Raw genomic sequence first — 24,200 nt, forward strand, 5'->3', positions numbered from 1 at the left:
TATAACTTTTATTTTGATTTGAGAGTAGATCGAGTCTGAAGTTTTTATATGACAAATATGAAAAAAATCGGTCGCTAGAGGGTTAATATTGGCTGTTGAATGTATTTTAAAATTTGTCGAAGCTAGGACTCGGTTTCAAAAGATTTTAACCCCTTGTTACCGAAAAATGTTAAATTAAAAAAAAATCAAAATGCTCAGATCGAAAAAAAAGTTTCTCCATACGATGTAGATTCACCAGTTCCCGCTTGTACCACGAGTTTCCGGACACCGTTCATATGTCATCTGCTAATAAGTTGTATAGAGGTGTAGTTTTCATAGAGCAACGTACCTATAACACATATTATATTATATACCAACAAAAAATAAATAAAAAAAATGATAATATTTCAGTTTCACATTTTATTATAATTGAAATTTCGGAAAGATAGTGTCGCAACAAGTGTTTGTTTGTTTACATTTGATCCAATGAAAAGGTGAAACAGTTTATTGAATGTGTAATGTTTGTGTGTTTGTTGTTCGTATGTTCTGAAAATGTCGGCTTGGGAGGATGGTGGGTCCGTGAGGGCGGCATGCGGAAGGGGACGCGCATTCAACTTAACCCAATCCTGTAAATTTCAAATAAGATATTCAAATTTCATGACATAATAAGATTATAATCGTTATTATTTTAATGATTAGTGAATTAATATAAGCTTAATACTTATGATTTTATTAATCAGGTATTTATTAATAGTAATTAATTATTATACTAAAGTCTTTTTTTCTGACATACACAGTATCTGAATAATCCAAAACATCAACAATTACTAATCCGATAAGTCAACTGGCATTTTAAAATATGCTATATTTTTTGTTGTTGGTGTGAGAAATTATTTACAACAATAATTATTATTATCAACTTTTAGTAGTTTTAAAAAGATACGGCTTCAGTTACTTGTGGAGTCGACACTGCGTATGACAATTTGGAATAAGCACGCGTAGCATGTTCCTGAAACATCCCATCACTATTGGATCGCTTCACTCCAACTGCAGCTCTGTAGTATTATTGATTTGGAGCAGTCCAGAGCCTTGGAGTGGTCGAAGGAAGAATGACTTTAGCTGATCTGTTCTTTACTGTCGTTCCAACAACCATTGATGTAGAAGCACTTTGCTACAGTAAGCGTGATGTTTGTTAGCAGAAAGCCCCTACTTTTACGAAATCTTGTGCTATCTACATAGTTGCCATCAATCTATAGCTCCGTTAATATTTGTTTAGTTAAGTCTTTATCATGAATGACTGCAAGAGAAAGAAAGTTTGCAACGGAGCTCTCAGCAGCAGAACCGTTGGAACAGGGCAGCCGGTCAGCTCCCGGGGATCGCGGTAGGGCTGGGCTGTAAGGGAGGAGGCGTGTGGGGGAATGATTAGACGATGACGTTAACGACTCCGAATCCTAACGAAGAGTACTTCCTGCTGATCAGGGACTTGCTGTGGTAGCGGTGGAAGCGAGCGCCCGCGCTGATGTGTGCCAGCAGGCGTTTGTCCTGTCCCAAGGCCAGGTCGGCCCGAGAGCGGTTAGGCCTGCTGACGTAGGTGCGCAGCGCGCGCTCTCCCCACGTCTGCGCGCGCGGCGCCTCGGCCGAGGACCCGCTGTTGCGCCGGTCCAGGAAGTCGATCACGTCGTCGTAGTAGTTGTGGCGGTAGTCGTACAGGTAGTTGTACTGAAGGAACTTTGGTCTGGAACGGGACATGAACACTAATTTCAAGAGCAACCTACTTAATAACCTACAAGGTTCACAGAAAACTTATTAATCCCAAAAGCAAACAAAAACTATATTTCAAAAAGGACCACACTACATGGCCGCTTTTTTTTTTTTTTTTTTATTTACTCCACACAGGAGGCCCTGAAGAAAATAATTTCCCTCAGGGCCTATGTCATCTTTGGGGATGCTGTGTGGAGGGTCTTTTTGTGGAGAGGAAGGAGTGAACATGGGTCTTGAAGAGTCCCATGTTGTAGGAGGGAGGAAACACAGAGGCCGGCAGTTCGTTCCACAGCCGAGCTGTTGAACTTAAGAACGAATCATAGAAGCGACCCGTTCTCATGTGACAAGTGTCAACTGTGTACAAATGTTGGGCGCGCGTTTGGCGTGTATCCCGACTACGCACCGGTGCCGAAGGGATCAATGACGCTAGTTCCTCAGAGCATCTTCCATTGTAATACCGATAGAACAAGGACAGCATACCTACCTGACGCCTGTGCTCTAAAGATTGCAGTCCGTTTGTTAAGATTGGGGAATCTATCAAACGGACCGCCCGTTTCTGCACAGAGTCAAGGGTTTTTTTCAGGTATTTTGGGGCTCCAGACCAGAGATGGCTGCCAAATTCGACAGTAGGGCGCACTTGCGATTTGTACAGGGTGAGCAGTTGTGTACTATTAAAGTATCTGCGGGCCCTGACCCTAAAGTATATAACAACCTTCCACGTGGTATCAAACAAATAACCGACAAATCAAATATAAATTTAAATCATCACTAAAAACATTTCTTTTAAACAAATAATGTCATTACACCTTACATAAATTAAATACCTCTGTGTTTTTTTACATACATTTGTTAACATTATTTAATATAATGTGTATTTGTTGGGTTAGATGAAAGAAATAGGATGTAACTTATAAGCTCTTTGTACTCTCTATTTTTGTGCAATAAATATTTTTTTGAATTTGAATTTGAATACACAAATGCTTCACGAATAGTTTTTTTATTGCATTGCGATACATTAGCCCGGTAGATTTTAACTTTTTCAATGTCACGAAAAAATCTATTTTTACGCTAAAATTCATTCAAACGTAGTTTGAAGTGCGTTTCCAGCTTTTACAATGTCGTGGAACAATTGTAACAAGTTCACGAAACAGTAGTTCTCGTACCACCGGCTAAGAACTACTGCTTTAACACAAACAATCGTTGAAAATCAAGGTGATTACTGATATTAATATTACTTTCCCATTAACATTTTCAAAATAACAGAAGAACGAACCAACGTATTTAAACAAAAACTAGAATTTTAAAATTGATTACAAGTTAATAAAAAAGAGCAAAGGTTTTATTATCTCTTGGGAGAAGTTTGTAAAATAATGATAATGTTGTTAGAAGTTTAAACAATTTTCGTATCATACATACCGGACCCAATGTTTGAAGATGAGTTTATTTTTATCTAGGGCTTCTTTAGCGGGTTCGGCCGGAGCACCTGTTATTGAACATATTACAAAAAATATGTTAATAAATATATAATAAACTTAAAAAAAACAAACAATAAAAAGATCCTTTAAGTTGGTTTAGTACACCAACAAAAAAGTATTTGTATATATTTGTGTAAACTGGGTTAGAAAATAATTAAAAAAAAAAATTCACATCACTTTCTCATCTAAAAAAATTAGTCCATTCAAATAGACCTAAAAACTAGATTATACACGGAGAAAACTTACTTAAAAACTGTTAATTTATTAAATTTGGTCAAATTATTTGTTTTCCTGTTAAAAACGGGACAGCAGGCCTACTACGAATGAATTGAAAGAGCTCCTAAAAAAGTTAAAAGCGATCTTTTTATGAGGACGGCGAAACACGTGTTCATACAAATACTAACATTACGTCAAGATATTTATTAGGAAAAGACCACGAGTTCTCGATATATTCTGAATGACTAATATTTTACCAGGAAATTGGCATGCTATCACTTTTTTAACACGTATTTTTTTCTCCGTGTATAATAGTACAGTCAGTTTAGTGTAGTAAAGTGTAGCGTTGCATGTAGGTATACCTATACATTCTGTACAACATAGTTAGGGCCTCACTAATAAACATATTTTTTAATTTTACACATCTGATAAACAATCATTGATGTATGGTGAATGGTTGTTTATTAGTTGTGTAAAACCTAAAACACGTTTATTAGTAAGGGGACTAGTGTATTTATCCGAAGGCCTTCATATTAAACAAACTCAAAAGTTTACCGTCAAGTTTACTTCTGATAATTTTAAAATATTAAATTAATAAAATTTTCCTACTGTCTCCTTCTACTGCTGCCGGAGCCTCTTCTGAAGCAGGTGCTTCGGCGTCAGCTGCGGGTGCAGCCTCGCTAGGATCTTCGATCACCCATGGTTCGTCTTCCATTGTTTAAGTCTGCAAACAAGGGGAAAATCAAATTATAGATGCACCAATAGAAGAAATTACCGAAAGTTAGAAACGAGTCAAGGATGTTCGAAGGTGAAAATATAAATATTTCAATGACATCAACTTAAGAAAGTCGTGGACAAACTTATCTGAGAGTTTTAAAAATGTATGAGAAAATCGTGTTAAAGGTTATTTCACCAATAGTGGTTTGAATTCCACACAGATCAAAATCTAAATAAATTACCAATACCCTTCTTTCTTGATAGGTTTTTTCTAATAAGTACTAATTTAATTTGTTAATACGGGTAATATAATTTTTCAATATTTTGATCTCTGAAATAGATAGATATTGGAAAAATGCTGAAGAAAGGCGCAATTAAAGGGAAGCAAGTAAATGTATATGAGAGACAGCAAGGATCGCAAATTAATGATGGTAGAGAATCAAGAAATACAGAAACAAGCGCATTCAAATCAAGGATTCACAAAGACAAGTCACAACAATAACAATGTAAAAAAAAAATCGCAAATTTGTATCAATATTAATATAAAGTGTTGTTTAGGGTTTGGCGTATTTCGATTGTCGTATGTATTGGAGATTATATGGTTCTCACTTCTCACCTGGGGTCATTAAGAAACATTATTAACCCTAGTTAAATAAACATGCCAGTAGTCACTCAGACGAACATTTTACGGTGATGATTTCAAAGTCAAGTAGGTAAGTACTACCATTTAATTTAGATATCGACGAATGCGAAGAAGAGGGAATGTAATCCGTGTTATTATTAGTTATTACCTATGTTGGTTGCAGAAGAAAATAACTTATTATTATTATTATTATTACAGGTAACAGTCAAGGAGAGCTACTGGTCGATCGTTTCTCAGCAAGGGCGACTGCAACACTGAAAATTTCTGAAGGAGCCACTTAGGTACACTTGGTTATCCCGTCCAAGTGTTTGGAAACCATCCAAATTATAGAATACATCAGACAATATGTTCTTAAGAACAATAAAAAAACGGACTTCTGGCAATCAATTTAATTTTTAGAAGATTTTTTTTCTAAGCCGCACTTTTACATTTTCCACTCAGGCTGAGAGTTCCGACACATTTTAAAGTGAGATTATAAAATTTATTGCCTGATTCACGCTCGCATTTAAACCAGTAGGCGGGGGAAAAGTGCAACTGCTCTATGAGTAATGAAGATAATTAAGTTTCTAAATCTAAAACGTTTACACTTCTAAAAATATTTTACTTTTTTTGCACAAAATAAAGTTTTCTTCGAAATTTTGTGGAGTGTTTACGCATATTGTTAAATTTGTTTTACTACTATAGCACGCACAACGATAGAAATGGCGTGATGTAATACCTACTATTATTATGTCGTGAAATTAAAGTCTGTAGTGGTACATCGCATCTAATATATAGCAAGTATTAATGATTAATGATCAAAATTCACCTTGTTCAAAATTAACAACTTTAAAAAAAAATTAAAACCATAACGTAACGTTATTGACTACACCTTCTATAGGGCCTTCGTGGTCGAGGGGTAATGCTTTCGACTAGCAAAGCGAGTTCAAATCCCGGCATTTGCAAGTAAATTTAATTTTCAAATACAATGAACTGATATTTACAGAATATCACAGTCGAATGTCGAAATTTGGTATGAATTACTATTTTTCCCGCAAATGTCTAAAAATCAACGATATTTTTAATAATAATAATAATAATAATAAATTTATTTCACATAAAAATCATACAATAAAACATGCGGAAACTTTGACTAGGCCAGTCAAATTGACATATTATAATTTATAATTTAAAACAAAGTTTATGCAGAAAAAAAAATCTGCACTTGTTAATAATTTATGATTATTAAGAAAAAGATAATTTTCTTAAGTAATTAACTTAAATTTAAATAAAATTAATTAAAAACCTTTTTAAAAAAATTCTCGCTTTCACCCTACAAAAATTTTGTAGGCCATAATTTCAAATTATGGAGAGGGGAAGGAATGGTCAAATTTTATAATTATATTGGAGTTCAGACCTCAAACTTGGAAGATATTACATGTTAAATGGAGGGGAAACAATAAAATTTAAGATTAGGCTTGATAGAAAAGAGGATATTTGTTTAGAGAGGGACAACGAAAACAAATATGACCTAATGTTACCACTTCCAAACGACGGTAATTATGAACCCTTTAAGGCCTTAAATAAATTCTAAAAACTTTGTTCGTTTTTTGACAGTAACATGGCAACACCATAATAATAGAAATGAAACAATTTCGTACAAAATGATATTTTTATTTTTTATATTTACTCCACACAGGAGGCCCTGAAGAAAATAATTTCCCTCAGGGCCTATGTCATCTTTGGGGATGCTGTGTGGAGGGTCTTTTTGTGGAGAGGAAGGAGTGAACATGGGTCTTGAAGAGTACCATGTTGTAGGAGGGAGGAAACACAGAGGCCGGCAGTTCGTTCCACAGCCGAGCTGTTGAACTTAATAACGAATCGTAGAAGCGACCCGTTTTCATGTGACAAGTGTCAACTGTGTACAAATGTTGGGCGCGCGTTTGGCGTGTATCCGACTACGCACCGGTGCCGAAGGGATCAATGACGCTAGTTCCTCAGAGCATCTTCCATTGTAATACCGATAGAACAAGGACAGCATACCTACCTGACGCCTGTGCTCTAAAGATTGCAGTCCGTTTGTTAAGATTGGGGAATCTATCAAACGGACCGCCCGTTTCTGCACAGAGTCAAGATATAAAATAGATATAAGATATAAAATCATTTTATTTTTTGTAATATTTATTATGACCAAACAACTAAAACAATGTCTTTAACGCAATTTTAATCTAGCATTATTTCATGAACGAGTCCATTTATATTATTATTTTTAAATACGTTTATTTCAATTTCAATATTTTTTGTGAATGAATTAATGCAAATTTTGGAAGTTGAAATGAACACGAACGACATCCGATCGAGTTGAAACTATAGACTCGTTGTCGATGACAATGCATAATATAAAATCGGTGGCAACCACGCACACACACGCGGACTTATGACACACAGCAGTTAATATACGAAACAAATGTCGTTATTTGCCACAGTTGTTAGCGCGGTTGACTCCAGTCCCTGGGGAAGAAGGTTCAATCCTCATTCAGACTTTTATTTTTTTCATTGTAAAATACATTTTTGAAGTTCACAGTAGTTAAGAGCCAGTTACTGGGGAGGAAGGTTCAATCCTTATCCCAAAAAAAATATTACGGGTTGATTTTTTTTGTAAATAAGTGGCAAAAAGAATTTACTGTGAGAAGAAACATCGACCAGTGTACAGTACATACACTGATCCATTTTTCACATCCTATGTATGAAGAGAGTGTGTGACAAATAACGTTTATCACATGATTAGATTGAACAAACTTACATGAATTACGTCAGAAAATTATGAACATCACTCACTATTCACGTAATACGTACCGATGTTGGTTTAAATCAATTTCTGTTTATTATAGTAAGCACACGTTATTTTAAGAGTTTGAATTTAATATATATGCAAAAATTGATATTCTCAAATTATATAAAGCTCCCATTGCTTTTGAAAGTTTACATATAAAGCTCCCATTGCTTTTGATTCGATTTAAGCGCACGCAAAATGTTCACAAACACGGCAATATTTACACACTGAGGATATTTTAATAATTTGTGTATTATAAATGAAAAGTGCAACAAGGTATATCAATGAATAAATCAGCACGAGATGACGACTGGTAGCGCGGCAATGTGATGATGATTTGTATGCGGGGCTCACCTGTGCGTGCGAGCGGGTGCGGGTTGGTTTGTAGGTTGGTTTGGTGTGTGGTGCGCACGGTACTGCGATATGTACTAGCGACCACTGTAGGAACACGACTGGTTTATTTAGGCGGGCTTCTTCACTTTTCGCGTAGACAATGGCCCAGAGTTGCGCCACCAGGCGACAATGTATCGCTTAGCTCGCCCCACATCCGCGGCTGCCAGAGGGGGCATTCCCGAGCCATCGTAAATAGATCGTAAATCTATCGAACGTCAGCACGATCGATCATTCTCTTGCATCGCTCCGGTGTTCTCATCGGCATGGGAGTTCGGCACTTCAATGTCAACTTTTTTAGGTCGGTGCGTTCTCGCCTCCTTTCTTCTAAGACACTTTTTTTTTTCATAAGCAATATTGTTTACCCTGAAACTGGGCCTAATGATCTGCCAACCTTCTACGTCAATTTATCTCGTTATACCTTCAGACTAATTATTTCTAATTCGATCCACTGTGATAATTGAACGCGACCCAAAGATATTAAATTAATTATCGCAATATTTTCAGCCAATCTTCATTTAAAATGCTTCATTATTTGACGGTCTCAGGGGTAAGGTGCTCGACTAGCAAGACGGAGGTCGAGGGTTCAAATCCCGGCGTGCGCAAGTAAATTTTATTAATTTGTGTTATATCACAAATCACTCATTTAAAATAATTTATATTATATTTGTGGCACGTTCCAGAGTGGAAGATATTCTCAGTATCGCCCTGGTGTAAGACCACTATTTAGAATTGAAACGTTGCTTTAAATGGCTTTGGCCGTGTTTAGTGACCAGATCTGAATAGCCAGGTACTTCCTCTCCTTCCTGTTCCCCATCTCTTTCCCCTCCCCACTACCTTCAGCCCCACTACCTTCAGCCCCACAACATTCCCCAATTGGGGATGCCATAGTCCCACTGGTTCCAGACGATTGGGAGCAGTTGGAACTCTTGTGCGGTTTCACATATTAAAAAAAATAATAGTTACGAAAATGATGGTACAACCTGTGAAATATAACAGTGATTTGCACGCGACGCCATGCTTTTCACAATATAAGAGACAACATCTTCGTTAAAACAACGAGAATGCATTAAATCAATGTCATTTTTGAATTTGGCTAGCCAATTAGGATACATAAACTCATAAGTACTTATTCCTAAATACCGTATCCCATTATTATCAATTACCCCTTATTCTCGCTTTTCCAACATTTATGCATCATTAACAAACGTTGGCACGATATTCATTTTTTAAGTGGACATAACCTCGTTTCGGCCAACGATGTTTTCAGGCATTTCTCTCTTACGTTTAATAAAAACTTTAGCTTAAGTTCAATATAACTTCCTAAATGACGGTATGTTTTTGACAAGTTGCGTAATGTTACCTAAGATTCTTCAATAATACCAAACAATATCAGTAAAATGTATAAAACATGGGTAACTGAAAAAAGCGGCTTCTTCCTTACGATCAATTATGAATTCTTAAGCCATTTTGCTTTGCCAAGACTGCTGGTTGGATAAGTTTATCACACGACACATCTATTTAAAAAATTTGGCAAAATAATGTATCTGCGTCAAACATCACACCTGACACTACAATATTAGTTTTTACTTCGTATCCGCCAAGCTATTGTTAACATCGCGTCGTCTCCAGGACCGTGTCAGTGAACACGGAATACAAGTATACTAGCAGTTGGCCAGACCTGCGAACTCCCTTTGTATATATCTATATATATATATTCATGTAATACTGCCAAGGGAATGATAATCTCTAAATACTATGAAACAATACTAAATACTATAAATAAATACGGACAACGGACTTGCTCTTATCTTTTTCAACCATATTTAATAAGATTCCAATAGACATAAAAATTCAATCAAATTGCACAACCGAATTTAAAAATAAAATTAAAAAAATGGTTAATAGATCAAGCTTTTTTATATTGATATTGTTTATAATCTTATGCATATGTATATATATGAATATGAGTAATTTGCCTGTGTTACAACTGACTGTGTTTGTATTTTATTCTTTTGTATTGTAGTAAGTTTTTTTTTGTTATTCTTTATATTGGCTTTCACCCATTAAAAGTGATCTTGGCCATACATTACAACATTTTTCTTATTAATAAATACAACAAATTACAGGATAAAATTGATTACCCAACATAACATAACATAACGTAACATAAATAAACCAAACATAACATAACATACTTAACATAAACGGTACAGAGCTGGTAACAGTAGATTATCAAAGAATTATAAAAATTTTCAAAGATTTTTCTAAAATTAGTAGCGTTTTTTTTAAACAGAATTATGAAATTGGCAATCTTATAAACAAACACAGCATATGGGAGTAAACAAATGTTGTAGTAAGTTGAAAGTTGTTCTATTGTTTCTTTTTATATATGGCTCTGTTTTGTAGTTATTTAAGTTCTTCTTTAAATTCTTCTGTATCTGTTTTAAATATTTTGATTTCTCGTTGTTTGTATGCTTTAGTAATATATTAATATTGTTAAACTGACCTGCTGACAAATTGCTTTGGCAGTTTAGCGGGTATAAATAATAAAAAATAAATAAATAAAAGTCGTTATCGTTTGTGCGCTTAGTTCTTCTAAATTACGCAACGGATTTTGATAAGATTTTCACTATCATTTAGAGAATATATTCCGGAAGGTTTATATATAATACATGCATATTATATTTATAGAAAGTAGAGAAAAGTCGATGTTTTGTAATCAAGTGGTAAATAAAATATTTTTGGGCGCTTACATTGCTAACACTGGCTAAACCTTACGAGATATATCAAAATAATGTACTACAGAATTGTATTCTTAAAAAGGCCTGCAGAAAAATCCGCATTGGCATATGTCTATCTCTTAAGGCGATGCCATACGTAGTAATACAAAATCATGTGTTTTTGGTTTGAAAATTTGATCGCCTAGTTGCCTAAATGTTTCAAATGCTTTAATTAAATACTGCGAGTAGAATACATCTTGGCCTTTGAAATTATCGAGAATTTTTTAGATATGTATTTTTATAAGCCTAGAAAAAAATAATGTAAAGGCCTATGAAAACTGCTTTAAAGTTCAAAATCTCCTACTTACGAACCCATTTTCGGTTATAATTTTTTTGTAGAATGTGGCAAATTAAGTTATTTATAAAATTATCGGAATTTTTTTTAATATTTATGACTGAACATCCACAAAATAAAAGAAAAGGCACTTTTTGGCCCTGTCTTTTTCTTGCCTAAATCAAAACAGCTGGATGGTGTTCAGCGGGAATTTAAGCCTTATCGCCATCTACGTAAGGGTTATTATTGATAGCGTCTCAATTTAAAATACTTCACGACGTAGTGCATCGCCTTAAGGATAACCTCTAGCAACTAGTGTTTCTTTACTGTATATATTTTCAACATATAAAATCAACCGGTTTCGGTTCACCCTGAACCTTCAACAGGGTTATATAAAATGATATAATATATACAATGAAGTGGTATTAAAAACAAAGTTATTTTAGTCTAATTATTATAATTATGTACACCAAAAAAAATTATGTACAAAATTTTTAAAAATATTTGAAACTGTAATAAGAATGTGGACTGGCTGGTTCGCAGTGTTACCTTTGTTTTCAATTAGAAGACAAGTTTAGTTTAGATCAACAACAATGGAAAATTTACTAAAGAATATAATGATAAGTCTTATATAATTGCATTCATCAGAGGAGTTATTGTTACTGCAGAGAAGAGCAATTTGATATTGGCAAAGACGTGCATGAAAGTCACGCGACTCCCATAATATGAACCTCGCAATACCTGCTCGAGTGCAGTGTGCATTGGGCAATGATACCACTCTTCGTAAAAACATATACCGTGAAAAACAAGGTTTTTAACTATAATTCATCTATTTCTTTAGTTTGACTGAGGATTGTACCTTCCTTTCCAGGAGTGGGAGTCAACTGTGCTACTAACCTCGCCGAATGCGATCGGGTAGAAACGACATTTATTTCGTACATTAACTGCTGTTGTCATAAAATTTCAGAGAAACTCGTATTTATCTGCGTGTGTGTACGTGATTTCTACCAAAAGTTGACAGAATGCATTGACATCCACAACGAGTTTATCTGCAGAGTTTCAGCTCAATCGGAAGGGGTTTAATTTTCACTTCTAGATTTGCGTTCATTCATTCCCGAAAACAAAATGGAAATTCGTATAAATGTATTTAAAACTTAATAAAAATTCGGATGTTAAATGTTTTCATAAGTTAGTCATGCCTTAGTAAATTTGGGAGGTATCTTCAAATTATTCATTGAGGTATCTTCAAAATATAATAGTCTTTAAAATATTGATAAGGAAATAATTTTCAGAAAAAACACGAAAAGTGTGTTTGTGTGTTCATTTATTACTCCCGAAACAAGTAATATAAAATGATAAGTTGAACCCGGTGATAAACTCCAACGAGCAATTTACAGAATATTTCTTGACTATAAGTACAAGTGATACGCCTAATGACTACCGTCTACCTACAACCCCTACAAAATATTATTTTTATTTAACTATACCAATTACGCCGACCAAAAAGTGGAGCGTGAGTAATATTGGATTCGTACCAATCCCCATAATAAACAACCTCCAAACATCTAACAAATCTGTCACAACCAGATTATATTCCAATTATTTCTTCCTTCGTAAGATAGTAAATATATCTGTAGATAATATATTTTTAAATGATACAGGATACACAATGCATGCAGCATTATAATAAAGTGGTTAAAAACAAAGTAATTTTCTCATTTAATTATAATTAGTGATTGCTTTCTTCGATAACTGATTTTCAATTTTGAAAACACCTGGGTGTGAAACAACTATGAAAATTCAATGGACAGAAGTTGATGTTAATTTGATGTCTCTGTCTACAAACCATACCTACTCCCTTTTCGTCAAATGTTTATCAGTTGCAAGTATCTTCCAAAAAAAATAGGAAACAATTCTTTAAATGTTTGTAATTTACAGCAAATTTGTTGTAAATTATAATTAGTAGTTCAATAGCATTCTCAGCACCACTTTTGGGTATTTTTTTTTGTAAACAGTGAAAATTGTTCAAAGCTGAGTTGGTTGGTATCTGTATACACCATGACATGAAATCAAAATAGTTTTTTTTCTACGATTTCCTAATAAATTGTACCTTAATATTCTGGGTCCAACCTATACAACCGTATTTCAATCTATTAGATAAAAATAAGATTGAAGATTTCAAAAAAGAATTAGCAAAACATGATCCGTAATTTCTGAGCGAGCTCTGAAAATGTAAGCAATCACTTACATTTGTCAATTGTGTCGTGGATTTATTAAGTCGCGGTAATTTCCACGGCAGATACGACGCTCTTGGCACCGGGGCCCTGCGCGGGCTGACGGGGCCGACGGTGCCTGCGCTGCTACCGCCCCTGTCCTGCGCAGTCCGAGTAACCGAGTACGGTCCGTGCGAGGCGCGTCCTTGAGGCCCGGGACTTGCGCGCTGCGGAGCGAAGCTCACGGAAACGGCGATAATTTTCCCGCGACTAGCCTAATGTCTGAAACAACAAAAGCTGACATTCTAATTATTCATATTCCCGACACAAAGCGTTTAAGGGTCCCGCATTGAAGAAAATTCAACTTGATATTATTTGTTTTAAGTTTGAAAATTTTGTATTTACATGATTTGACATGTCTGAAGTGAATTATTCAGAACCTTTAGTAATTAAAAAAAATATTTAAATATTGAATATTTTCCGGTCTGCGTATCAGCGCAGAGGAAAAGATTAGAACACAATTCATCTAACTTTCTATTTTTTCTTTATTAATTACATATTTAAAGAATTCGTATTAATATTTTTGTTTTATATTACGTCGTCTATGTACCTACTTAAATTTAAAATCCATTAGCAACCCATTTTTAAAATTATTTAGGTACTGTCAAATAAATTAATAAAATAAGATTTTATAAAGAAAATTTTTATTTTTTCCCTTTACACACGAGTTTTTGACTCAAATATATATTTTTTTCACTGATTCAATCTGTATTGCAATATGGAATTGTTGGCTGAGGTGGTGTATTCAAAATCTCTCTCTTGCCTGTAGAAATCATCCAGAGAATATTAATAAAAATAATTTTAAATAAGACATATGTTTATCCCACCATCAGATTATTTATAAAATTTAAAGTCCATTCTCTGCTAATCATTTAAAAAAACATCACTTTTACAATTTCATAAAGATTCTTTCAACAACGAAAACCAAATACTTTTTTCAAACAACAACATACCAAATGTGCAAGGTTCTATAACCTCCCCGTGCTGCAAAACCACCACAGCCCAAACATTTTATAAATATAGTGGAGTGAAATGGTTTAACGAATTACCTCTAGATGTAAGATTTCAAAAAAAATTGTTGAAATTCAAAAACACAATTACAAATATAATTCAGCAGTATTTCTTTCAATGGGACAATATCTACAAGTGGTATAAAAAATATTTCAATTAAAGATAAGCACTTTTAACCCAATCACCCAATAGAAGTAACCACTATTTACAAAATTTTTAATCACTCTCCTGAAAACTTGTTGTTTTTGACTTGTACTCTTTTGCTTAGCATTATAGATATTTGGGCAGAGTTTGTAAATAATTAAAAAATATTTAAATTTTTTGTAAGTGCATTAGTATCAGAAGACCTTTAATTAAATCAACATAAAATTATTTACTCAATTTCCCCCGTTTAATGGGGTTTATGATCAAACTGGATTTCTCAGTTGATAATTAGATTGAAGCCTGATCGGAACTCGGAGAAGGAAGTTTAAAGCAATAGAAAGGACTAATTGAATTGCGTTGCTACTGCGAAGAGTAACACCAATATTCCGGAGGAAAGAAAGTTTATTTATGTCATCATAACCATTATTCATATCACTATGACAATTATTTAAATCATCATGACTAATATTTATATCGTCATGACTATTATTTAAATCATCATGAATATTATTTAAATAATCATGACCTTATTTATGCCATAGAGATCCTTTAATTTATAGTGGTGCAACGGATGGATCAAATAATAATTTAATTAATAAAAAACATTAACAAAAATTAATAATTTTTTTTTAGGAAGCTGAAAATGAAACATAAAAGTATTTTTTTTTATTTTTATATCAACTCCACACAGGAGGCCCTGAAGAAAATAATTTCCCTCAGGGCCTATGTCATCTTCGGGGATGCTGTGTGGAGGGATGCTGTGTGGAGGTATGAAAAGAATGTTTTCGAATTGAATCGCGAGTCTAAATTTGTTTGAATCTGTCAATGGCTTTGGGAATTCGCGGGGTAAGAGGGAACTGCGAGCGGGTGCGAGCCAAACTAGAAGTTTGAAAAACATTTTTGAAATTTACGATACTATAAAAGTAAAATGATTTGCCCATACCAGCCATAGCGTTCGCTAGATCTAAAAAACGCACGATAAGAATTGAAAAAAGATATAGGTGGTTGGGATTTTCGTCTGGTGCCATTTTCTATCGGAGTTTGACAATCATCCGAGTAACTTTCGCTCCGCGGACTAAGCCCGGAACAGGAACAACTCAAGCAAGTTCGAAGCAAGACCGACTAGAGTACAGGCCTGGGCGTCATGGACATTTTGCAAATGGCGGCGATCGTTGTTGATACTCGTTGTTACTGCTGATTTGCATATTATGGTTTTACCGCAAGCATGTTAAGCAGTGAAGTTAACTCAGAGACAGCAATGAGCCCAGACCTGCGCTCTGGTCAGCCTTGGTCGAATCGGCGTCTTTCTCTACGACCGACGCGACGGCTTCCATTAGAGTTCCCATGTAATTAGTAGGGTAAGCTTGTATTAAATAATTTATACCTTTCATTAAATATTAGATGGGGGCAGAATATATTTTCAGGATTCTTTCAGTTTGGAGAAGGACAGCTCACCAAACTGAAAAATATAATGAAATTTTTTTTTGGTATTTTGGTAAAATATGAAGCTACAATAATCTTACCACTCTAGCTCACTAAAAAATCACAGACCGCTACTGCTACCTACCTACCTATAACAATAGTAAAAATTATGAATAAAATAAATATTCCCAGTTCCTATTGTTTAAGAGGCCATAGCACGTTTCACCTACTCAATTTTGTATTCACATTCAACCCTCTGACCCAAATGTCTCGACTATATAATAAGATAAAGTGTGCTGAAGTAGACATTTTCGTCGATAATTTATACGGATTCAGAAAAAGTTTTCCTATTGCTAAAAGATATTTTGCCCTGATTATATTACCTATTACTTGCGTCTCTATTTCTGTCTTTTTTGTCTTTTACCTTTTTGTCATTTGAGCGACCTTTACATAATTTAGTTTTATATTTATATTTGTTTTATATTTAGATGTATGAAAATGAATGTATCCCATGTCTGAGTAGATTTTTGTACCTATTTATGTATTAACTGAGTTTTAATAACAGTATAAATAAATAAATAAATTAATGCTATTTATTTTCAATTTAATTGGAATTGCAACTCGCAAGTTTTGATTTTTAATAAAAAAATTAGGTACAACATTTTTTCGGAAGTTATATTCTCATTATAAATTGACACTTGACCCGAACATTACGGATGCGTTTTGAAAACTTTAAAGTAATGTATTGCATTAGGTGAAGATGATTTACTGCGTCCTGCAAAACACAAGTTAAACTAAGCTTGGTCCAGTTTTATGGATAGCACAAAAAAAATGTTGCTAGCAAAAAAAGGAGAAAATGCAAAATAGTTTTTAGAATTCTTTGATTTTTCTTCTTCATCTCTGTCATGACGAGTCAACCGCGTATATCAGGATTTCGTCACTGGAAATTAGAAAAAATTCCGCAGACGTACTATTTTTATAAAAAAATAGCCACCCCGATGATAGAACGACCTTAACTACTTCGTAGAGTTCAATTATGAGTGCCCATCAGATAAACCATAGAAAACCACACATCAAATATCATTCAATGCAACACTAACTAAAACAATACGTATTCACTCACCGCGCTTCATCTATGTTCAACACTTCATACGGTGAATTGGACTTATTTAACACCTCACATTTTCAAACCTAAATTCAATTACTAGATCTATTATACACAGACTAGATCTATTCCCTTCCTCTCCCTCCCACTACCCATTCCCATATGATAATGTAAGTCTCTTTTTTATTCACTAAATAAATCAGTGAAAACCTTTCATTGGTTGTATAACTACACATATTATACGTAATAAAATATTATTACTTACGGTTACCAAAAATAAAATTAAAAACCCACTAAGAAATGAGTAAAGTTCTGGAAAAATCAATATTATTTTAATGTTTCATAAAATCGAGGTTGATTACGAATAAAAGTTATATCAGTAATGTTTCTCCCATTAATAATTAATTAATGAGGAATTAAAGTAAACAAAGCACACGTTTTTAAAATTTTGTTACTCTAACGAAGATATAAAACAGAACATCAGGTTTAGTGGATAAACCGTAAAGAAGTTTGCAAGCAATTCATTCTTTCAGAGTCATTCTCTTTAGACGCCAGTTACTGACTGACTGACTGCTAACGTAAATGTTATTGTTTTAAAAACAAAACGTGTTCTGCCGTATCTGATGTGCATATATTTTATAAATTGTGCTGTATCTGGTAATTCATAATGTGCAGGTTTTATGTTTTGTTTGTCAGGATTTATTATTTATTTTATTAATAATACTTTTGGGCATAACCTAATATTTATTGTATGATTATTTTTTTAATCTTATGATTGCTCTTCAATCTGAACTATTTTCTCGGGGATGGAAAAGGAGTGTACACTGTACATTAGGAAAATTTATGGTTACATCGTAATCATGATGACGAAATGAAAAGACATATATATTTATATATTTAGAAAGAAGAAAACAAATATAAGTGATGAAAAGAATATTTTCAGGAGAAATTAGGGGAAGCACCTTTTTCGTTAATGATATATTGCATTATAGTCAGTATTGCACACAAATAATGATATATTGCATTATTGTCAGTATTGCACTCAAATAATAGTGCCTACATTTTTTCAATTTAAACAACTATTTTTAAACATTTGCCCATTTTTTTAGATAGCTCTACAAAACCATGAAATTAATTAATGAAGTTATTCAATGCATAATAAATTATACAAATAAATCCTGATAAAGAAAAAGTATACCTACCTACTAGGCAAATGGAAATATTTTTTTTTGTTAATGAAAAATAGAAATATTAATAAATAATATGTTTTACATTAGTATACTACTTTCGATTGTTGGTGCATGGGTAAGTTGGTAAGATATGTGAAATATTCCTGCGTAATGCGTAATATTATTCAGGTAATTCATATTGAAACTACTTATCATCAGACAAATGACAAAGTAAATAATTAATTATTCAATATTCCAGTGGACATACTTCAGCAATTCATATAAATGGCATTGGATAGAGGTTGCTATTTTTCAAGTTTTCCAACATTCGTTAGATAAATTTCTACTTTTAAAAGGCAATGATCCTGAAACATAGATTTTTTATAAATAATTTCAACTTCAAATATCCTACAATTAGAAATTATCCTAAGAATATTATTCTGTGATTTTTTACTAGTCTGCATTAGTGTATAAAAACCTGGTATTTATTGTTATACAGGGTGTCCGGGGGTAAAGTCCACAAATTTCGGGAGGTGATTCTACGTACAAGTAAACAGATAAAGATTTTATGTAATTTTCAGGTACAAAAATTGAATTTTTGCATGGAAAAATATTTTTGTATCGGAAAAAACACCGGATTTATGAAAAAAACTTATTTATCTTTTTTACTTCTACCATAATGTAGAATCACCTTTTGCACTTTACCCCCAGACACTCTGTATAGCAATTAAAAAAAAAACTTTTTTTGTTCTTGCTAACAAGCTGAAAATAATAATTCACACGCTTGTAGTAGCCCTGTTCATTTCAACTATTCATTGTCTTCGGTAAATGAAGCTTCCTCCTAATTACGCGTGCATCTCAACTAGTAACCGACCGCGAATTCTCTACGTAAATTAAATTCCTACGCAAAAGTGTGCATAAACCTTTTTGCCTCATTAATTCGATGTCAGTTCGAAGGGTGGAAAACAAAATATATTTGCTCGCTGTACGTGTTTCATGACCGGATAACGTGGTTCGGTGTAACCGAGTGTAACACGCTTCGCCTTGTAGCTATTTATTTCAATTCTTCCCTTTTGCACGCTATAAACAGATTCAAGTTCTGATTATAATGGTGTTATATAATCGATTTGTGTGGCGTCATTGTTTAAGTACAGGGCCTCGATTCTCGACGAAGTCATTCCACTAGAACAACGAGTGGTTTGACCCATTCGTTGTTCGAATGGAATGACTTTTAACATTTGGCGTATGTAAGTATGTACCTACTTTCGACGAGACTCAAGAATAAGAGCCTCGACAAAGATATGTACTTTCGATTGCGAGCGGCCTGGATTGGAGAATCAATACCCTGGTTGGTAACAGTGACTGGAGTACTTTAATGCGTGATTTTAGAACAAAAACATTTGGTTCGAATTTTGATGAAAATGCGGTCTGTCTTTTGGGAATGGAAATATATATATGTAAGTTTAGGTAAAACTATCAAGTACAGTTAGTAGACGGAAAATGTATAGTATTTTAATTTTATTTATGCACAATAAAAATTCAGAGAAGCGAATCTAGCAGACCACAGTGGAGTACTGGTACCTACCATGGTGTATGGCAGAGGAAAGGGACTGACAGAGGAAAGTAGAATGGAAGCTGTATAAATTAGTTCCCTGAGGTGTTTGTGTGGTAAAACTATATATGATCGTGTGAGAAATGCGGAGATCCGCAAATAATTAAGGTAGATGTAAGCGTAATGAATAAGTTTAAAAAATAGACTCTCAGATGGTTTGGGCAAGTAGAGCGAATTAGCGAAGAAAGGAGTGTTAGGAGAATATATGACGAAAATGAGAATGGCAGAATAATGCGAGGACGACCAAGGAAGACACGACTCGATAAATTGAACCAGGTACTTGAGTCGGATAATGTAAAGGTCAGAATAATAAAAGAGCATGTATGGATGTGAATGAGGCAAGGAGTGTGTGCCTAAGTTGTTTATCGGTAAGAAAACTTCACATTTATGTTGATTAAATAGCGTCTAATTAACCACACCTTTTCGCCGGAGGGATAGGCAGATTTTTTTACTCTTTTTTTTTACACAATATAACATATTAAAGCATATTTTATACACTCTCCTACAAAAGCTGTTGTTTATGGTTGGGAGAGAACAACTTATTAATAACTTAAAAAACTTAAGAATTTAACATATTAGAGATTTAGACATAATATTTTTTAAAGGTACTCGTAATTAAAACAAGAAATGTAAATGGGATGACATAAAACATTAGGAATAACAAAACAGTCAAGAATATATCTAAGAGGAAGTTAAAATTGTATGGAGGTACTACAAAAATAAGATTTTTTTTTATATTTGTCGTATTTTTTTCTGTTCGCATATCAGCGGATAATTGATCAAATAATTTTATTTCTTTATATACATATTGATTCTGTGCTGTTGTGGTTCGTACGGGTGGTACAGTTAGTCCACCAACAGAAGTATTACTTATGCTAATATTTAGCAGTGGGGTATTATTTTCATTAAAAATAGGGTAGACCGCCAAACAATTAACCCTAGACACTTCACCTCAATACTATTCTTCTACAATATGATTTAAATATCATGAACACTTTCCACTTATTATGAATATCACGTGTTTGTAAAAGCCCGTACGGGCGTAACATATAAATATATATATATATAGACAGAAACTCACTAGAAGGACTACGGGAAGGGGATAAAGGATTTATCGATAATGTCTAATGATAACTTTTTTTTATTTTTTATTTCTTGCTAGGGCAATAGGGAATGATAGCAACTTGTCATCATTCCAGAAAAGATCGCTAATGTACAAACAGTTCAAGTTGAATAAATTTAGAAAACATTGTCGTTGTGAACTGTTGTTTGTTTGTTGGCGATCTGCAGTCGCAGTCATGCTTGATAATGATGACAAGTTACGACCTCTCTTGCGATCGACCGTTCTAGATACACAGGTGTGGAAAACAACAAGAGGTGCAGAAAATGTGAAGAGGATGAAGAGGAAAGAGATTTCAATTCACCTATGTGTTTGACGGGAACAAGGCTCAGCTACATGGGAAGACGAATCGTGAAACCAATGACAACCCTGGTGAACTTTATCAAAGGGACAAGGTTACAATAAGGGATGGGACAATAGGCCCATGACTCGAGTGCTCACGAGAACTACTGGTAAACCGTCTCCGCTATATTAAAACAAAAACTAAAAAGTCAATCCGTAAAAACAAAAGTTTTTGACATTCATTTATTTTAAATTTTCGTAGTTTAGTAGTTGCGCCATACTTGGACCGGCTAGTAGCCTATTTCAAATATTTTTTTTATTTTTTGGTTTGACTGCTGACTAAAAAAATACTAACTTATTTCATTGAGTATTGAACCTTCCTCCTCACGGACTGGAGTCGACTCCGCTAACACCTAAGCCTAACCCCAATCGGATAGTACTGACATTTATTTCCTATGTAAAAAAAGTCTACGCGAGCGTGTGTTGATAGATCGCATTGTCTTAGGCAACTAATCTATCTGCTGATCGAATGTCGGGAACTGCGTTAATTTCCACTTAATTCGTTCTTTTATTTATTCATTCAATCGAGCAAACACAATAGAAATTCAAAAATACAATATACAACCATGGCAGGATAAATCAATCTACGAAGTTGACTGGGGAAAAGAAATGACATGGAAATTGAATTTCGATTAATAAAGCGATACATTGCATGATTATAACCCGACATCACATGGCTCATCATATTATGATATTTCCTGTATAATATATTATATTCGTACATGTGACGTAGTGACGTTTGATAGACATTGTATGATTATAACCCGACATCATATGTCTCTGCTCACATGGCTCACCGTATTATGATATTACCTGTATAATATATTATATTCGTACATGTGGTGTAGTAACGTTTGATAGACATTGTATGATTATAACCCGACATCATATGTCTCTGCTCACATGGCTCACCATATTATGATATTACCTGTATAATATATTATATTCGTACATGTGGTGTAGTAACGTTTGATAGACATTGTATGATTATAACCCGACATCATATGTCTCTGCTCACATGGCTCACCATATTATGATATTACCTGTATAATATATTATATTCGTACATGTGGTGTAGTAACGTTTGATAGACATTGTATGATTATAACCCGACATCATATGTCTCTGCTCACATGGCTCACCATATTATGATATTACCTGTATAATATATTATATTCGTACATGTGGTGTAGTAACGTTTGATAGACATTGTATGATTATAACCCGACATCATATGTCTCTGCTCACATGGCTCACCATATTATGATATTACCTGTATAATATATTATATTCGTACATGTGGTGTAGTAACGTTTGATAGACATTGTATGATTATAACCCGACATCATATGTCTCTGCTCACATGGCTCACCATATTATGATATTACCTGTATAATATATTATATTCGTACATGTGGTGTAGTAACGTTAGATAGACATTGTATGATTATAACCCGACATCATATGTCTCTGCTCACATGGCTCACCATATTATGATATTACCTGTATAATATATTATATTCGTACATGTGGTGTAGTAACGTTTGATAGACATTGTATGATTATAACCCGACATCATATGTCTCTGCTCACATGGCTCACCATATTATGATATTACCTTTCGTGAGCTTATTATAATTCTTGTTTTCAATTCATTTATTATTTATTATTTTTATTATTATCCACACACTTCCTTCCTTTTATAACAATCTCAGGCGAAATTACGTAATGATATTTTATGGACATACGTAATAGGTACTACAACTATGTAATAACTAAAAATATCTAATTGTATCTAATTTTACTGTGTATGTCTTAACAAATAAATAAATAAAAAATAAAAAATAATATATTATATTCGTACATGTGATGTAGTGACGTTTGATAGACATTGTATGATTATAACCCGACATCATATGTCTCTGCTCACATGGCTCACCATATTATGATATTACCTGTATAATATATTATATTCGTACATGTGGTGTAGTAACGTTAGATAGACATTGTATGATTATAACCCGAAATCATATGTCTCTGCTCACATGGCTCACCATATTATGATATTACCTGTATAATATATTATATTCGTACATGTGGTGTAGTAACGTTTGATAGACATTGTATGATTATAACCCGACATCATATGTCTCTGCTCACATGGCTCACCATATTATGATATTACCTTTCGTGAGCTTATTATAATTCTTGTTTTCAATTCATTTATTATTTATTATTTTTATTATTATCCACACACTTCCTTCCTTTTATAACAATCTCAGGCGAAATTACGTAATGATATTTTATGGACATACGTAATAGGTACTACAACTATGTAATAACTAAAAATATCTAATTGTATCTAATTTTACTGTGTATGTCTTAACAAATAAATAAATAAAAAATAAAAAATAATATATTATATTCGTACATGTGATGTAGTGACGTTTGATAGACATTGTATGAATATAACCCGACATCATATGTCTCTGCTCACATGGCTCACCATATTATGATATTACCTGTATAATATATTATATTCGTACATGTGATGTAGTGACGTTTGATAGATATTGTATGATTATAACCCGACAGTATATGTCTTTGCTCACATGGCTCACAATATTATGATATTACCTGTGTAATATATTATATTCATACATGTGGTATAGTAACATAATATATGACAGACGGATTCTATATTCATATATAATACAATTCAATACTGCGCCAAGTTTTTGCACCTGACCATTGGGATCAATAAATCGAAAAAATATATACAATAATTATTACATGCATACTGACCATACTGTAAATTGTTATATCTGCCAAGATATTTATTTACCTGACTAAATAAATTATTAAGGTGCCAGTCTTCGAGTACAAACGATGGTTTCAACTTTTTTCTTTAATATTTGGATAATTTATGTAGCGCCATTTTCGAGAAAAATC

The 24,200-nt window shown here is 33.6% G+C and overlaps 1 protein-coding gene across 1 annotated transcript; it reads right to left on the reverse strand.

Annotated features, from left to right (window-relative positions):
* Positions 1–379: 379 nt before the first annotated feature.
* Positions 380–7,897, reverse strand: fln (flightin). The gene is made up of 5 exons (XM_089645744.1): positions 7,627–7,897; positions 4,041–4,155; positions 3,157–3,223; positions 1,446–1,714; positions 380–603 (listed from the first exon to the last, which is right to left on the reverse strand). Exons 2-5 carry the CDS (start codon positions 4,144–4,146, stop codon positions 590–592), a joined length of 456 nt encoding a protein of 151 aa, XP_089501870.1. The 5' UTR covers positions 4,147–4,155; positions 7,627–7,897; the 3' UTR covers positions 380–589.
* Positions 7,898–24,200: the final 16,303 nt, after the last annotated feature.

The sequence above is a fragment of the Hesperophylax consimilis genome, chromosome 23, assembly GCF_061612785.1.
Source record: "Hesperophylax consimilis isolate HC1 chromosome 23, BYU_Hcon_1.0, whole genome shotgun sequence".
In the NCBI taxonomy this organism is placed as follows: domain Eukaryota; kingdom Metazoa; phylum Arthropoda; class Insecta; order Trichoptera; family Limnephilidae; genus Hesperophylax; species Hesperophylax consimilis.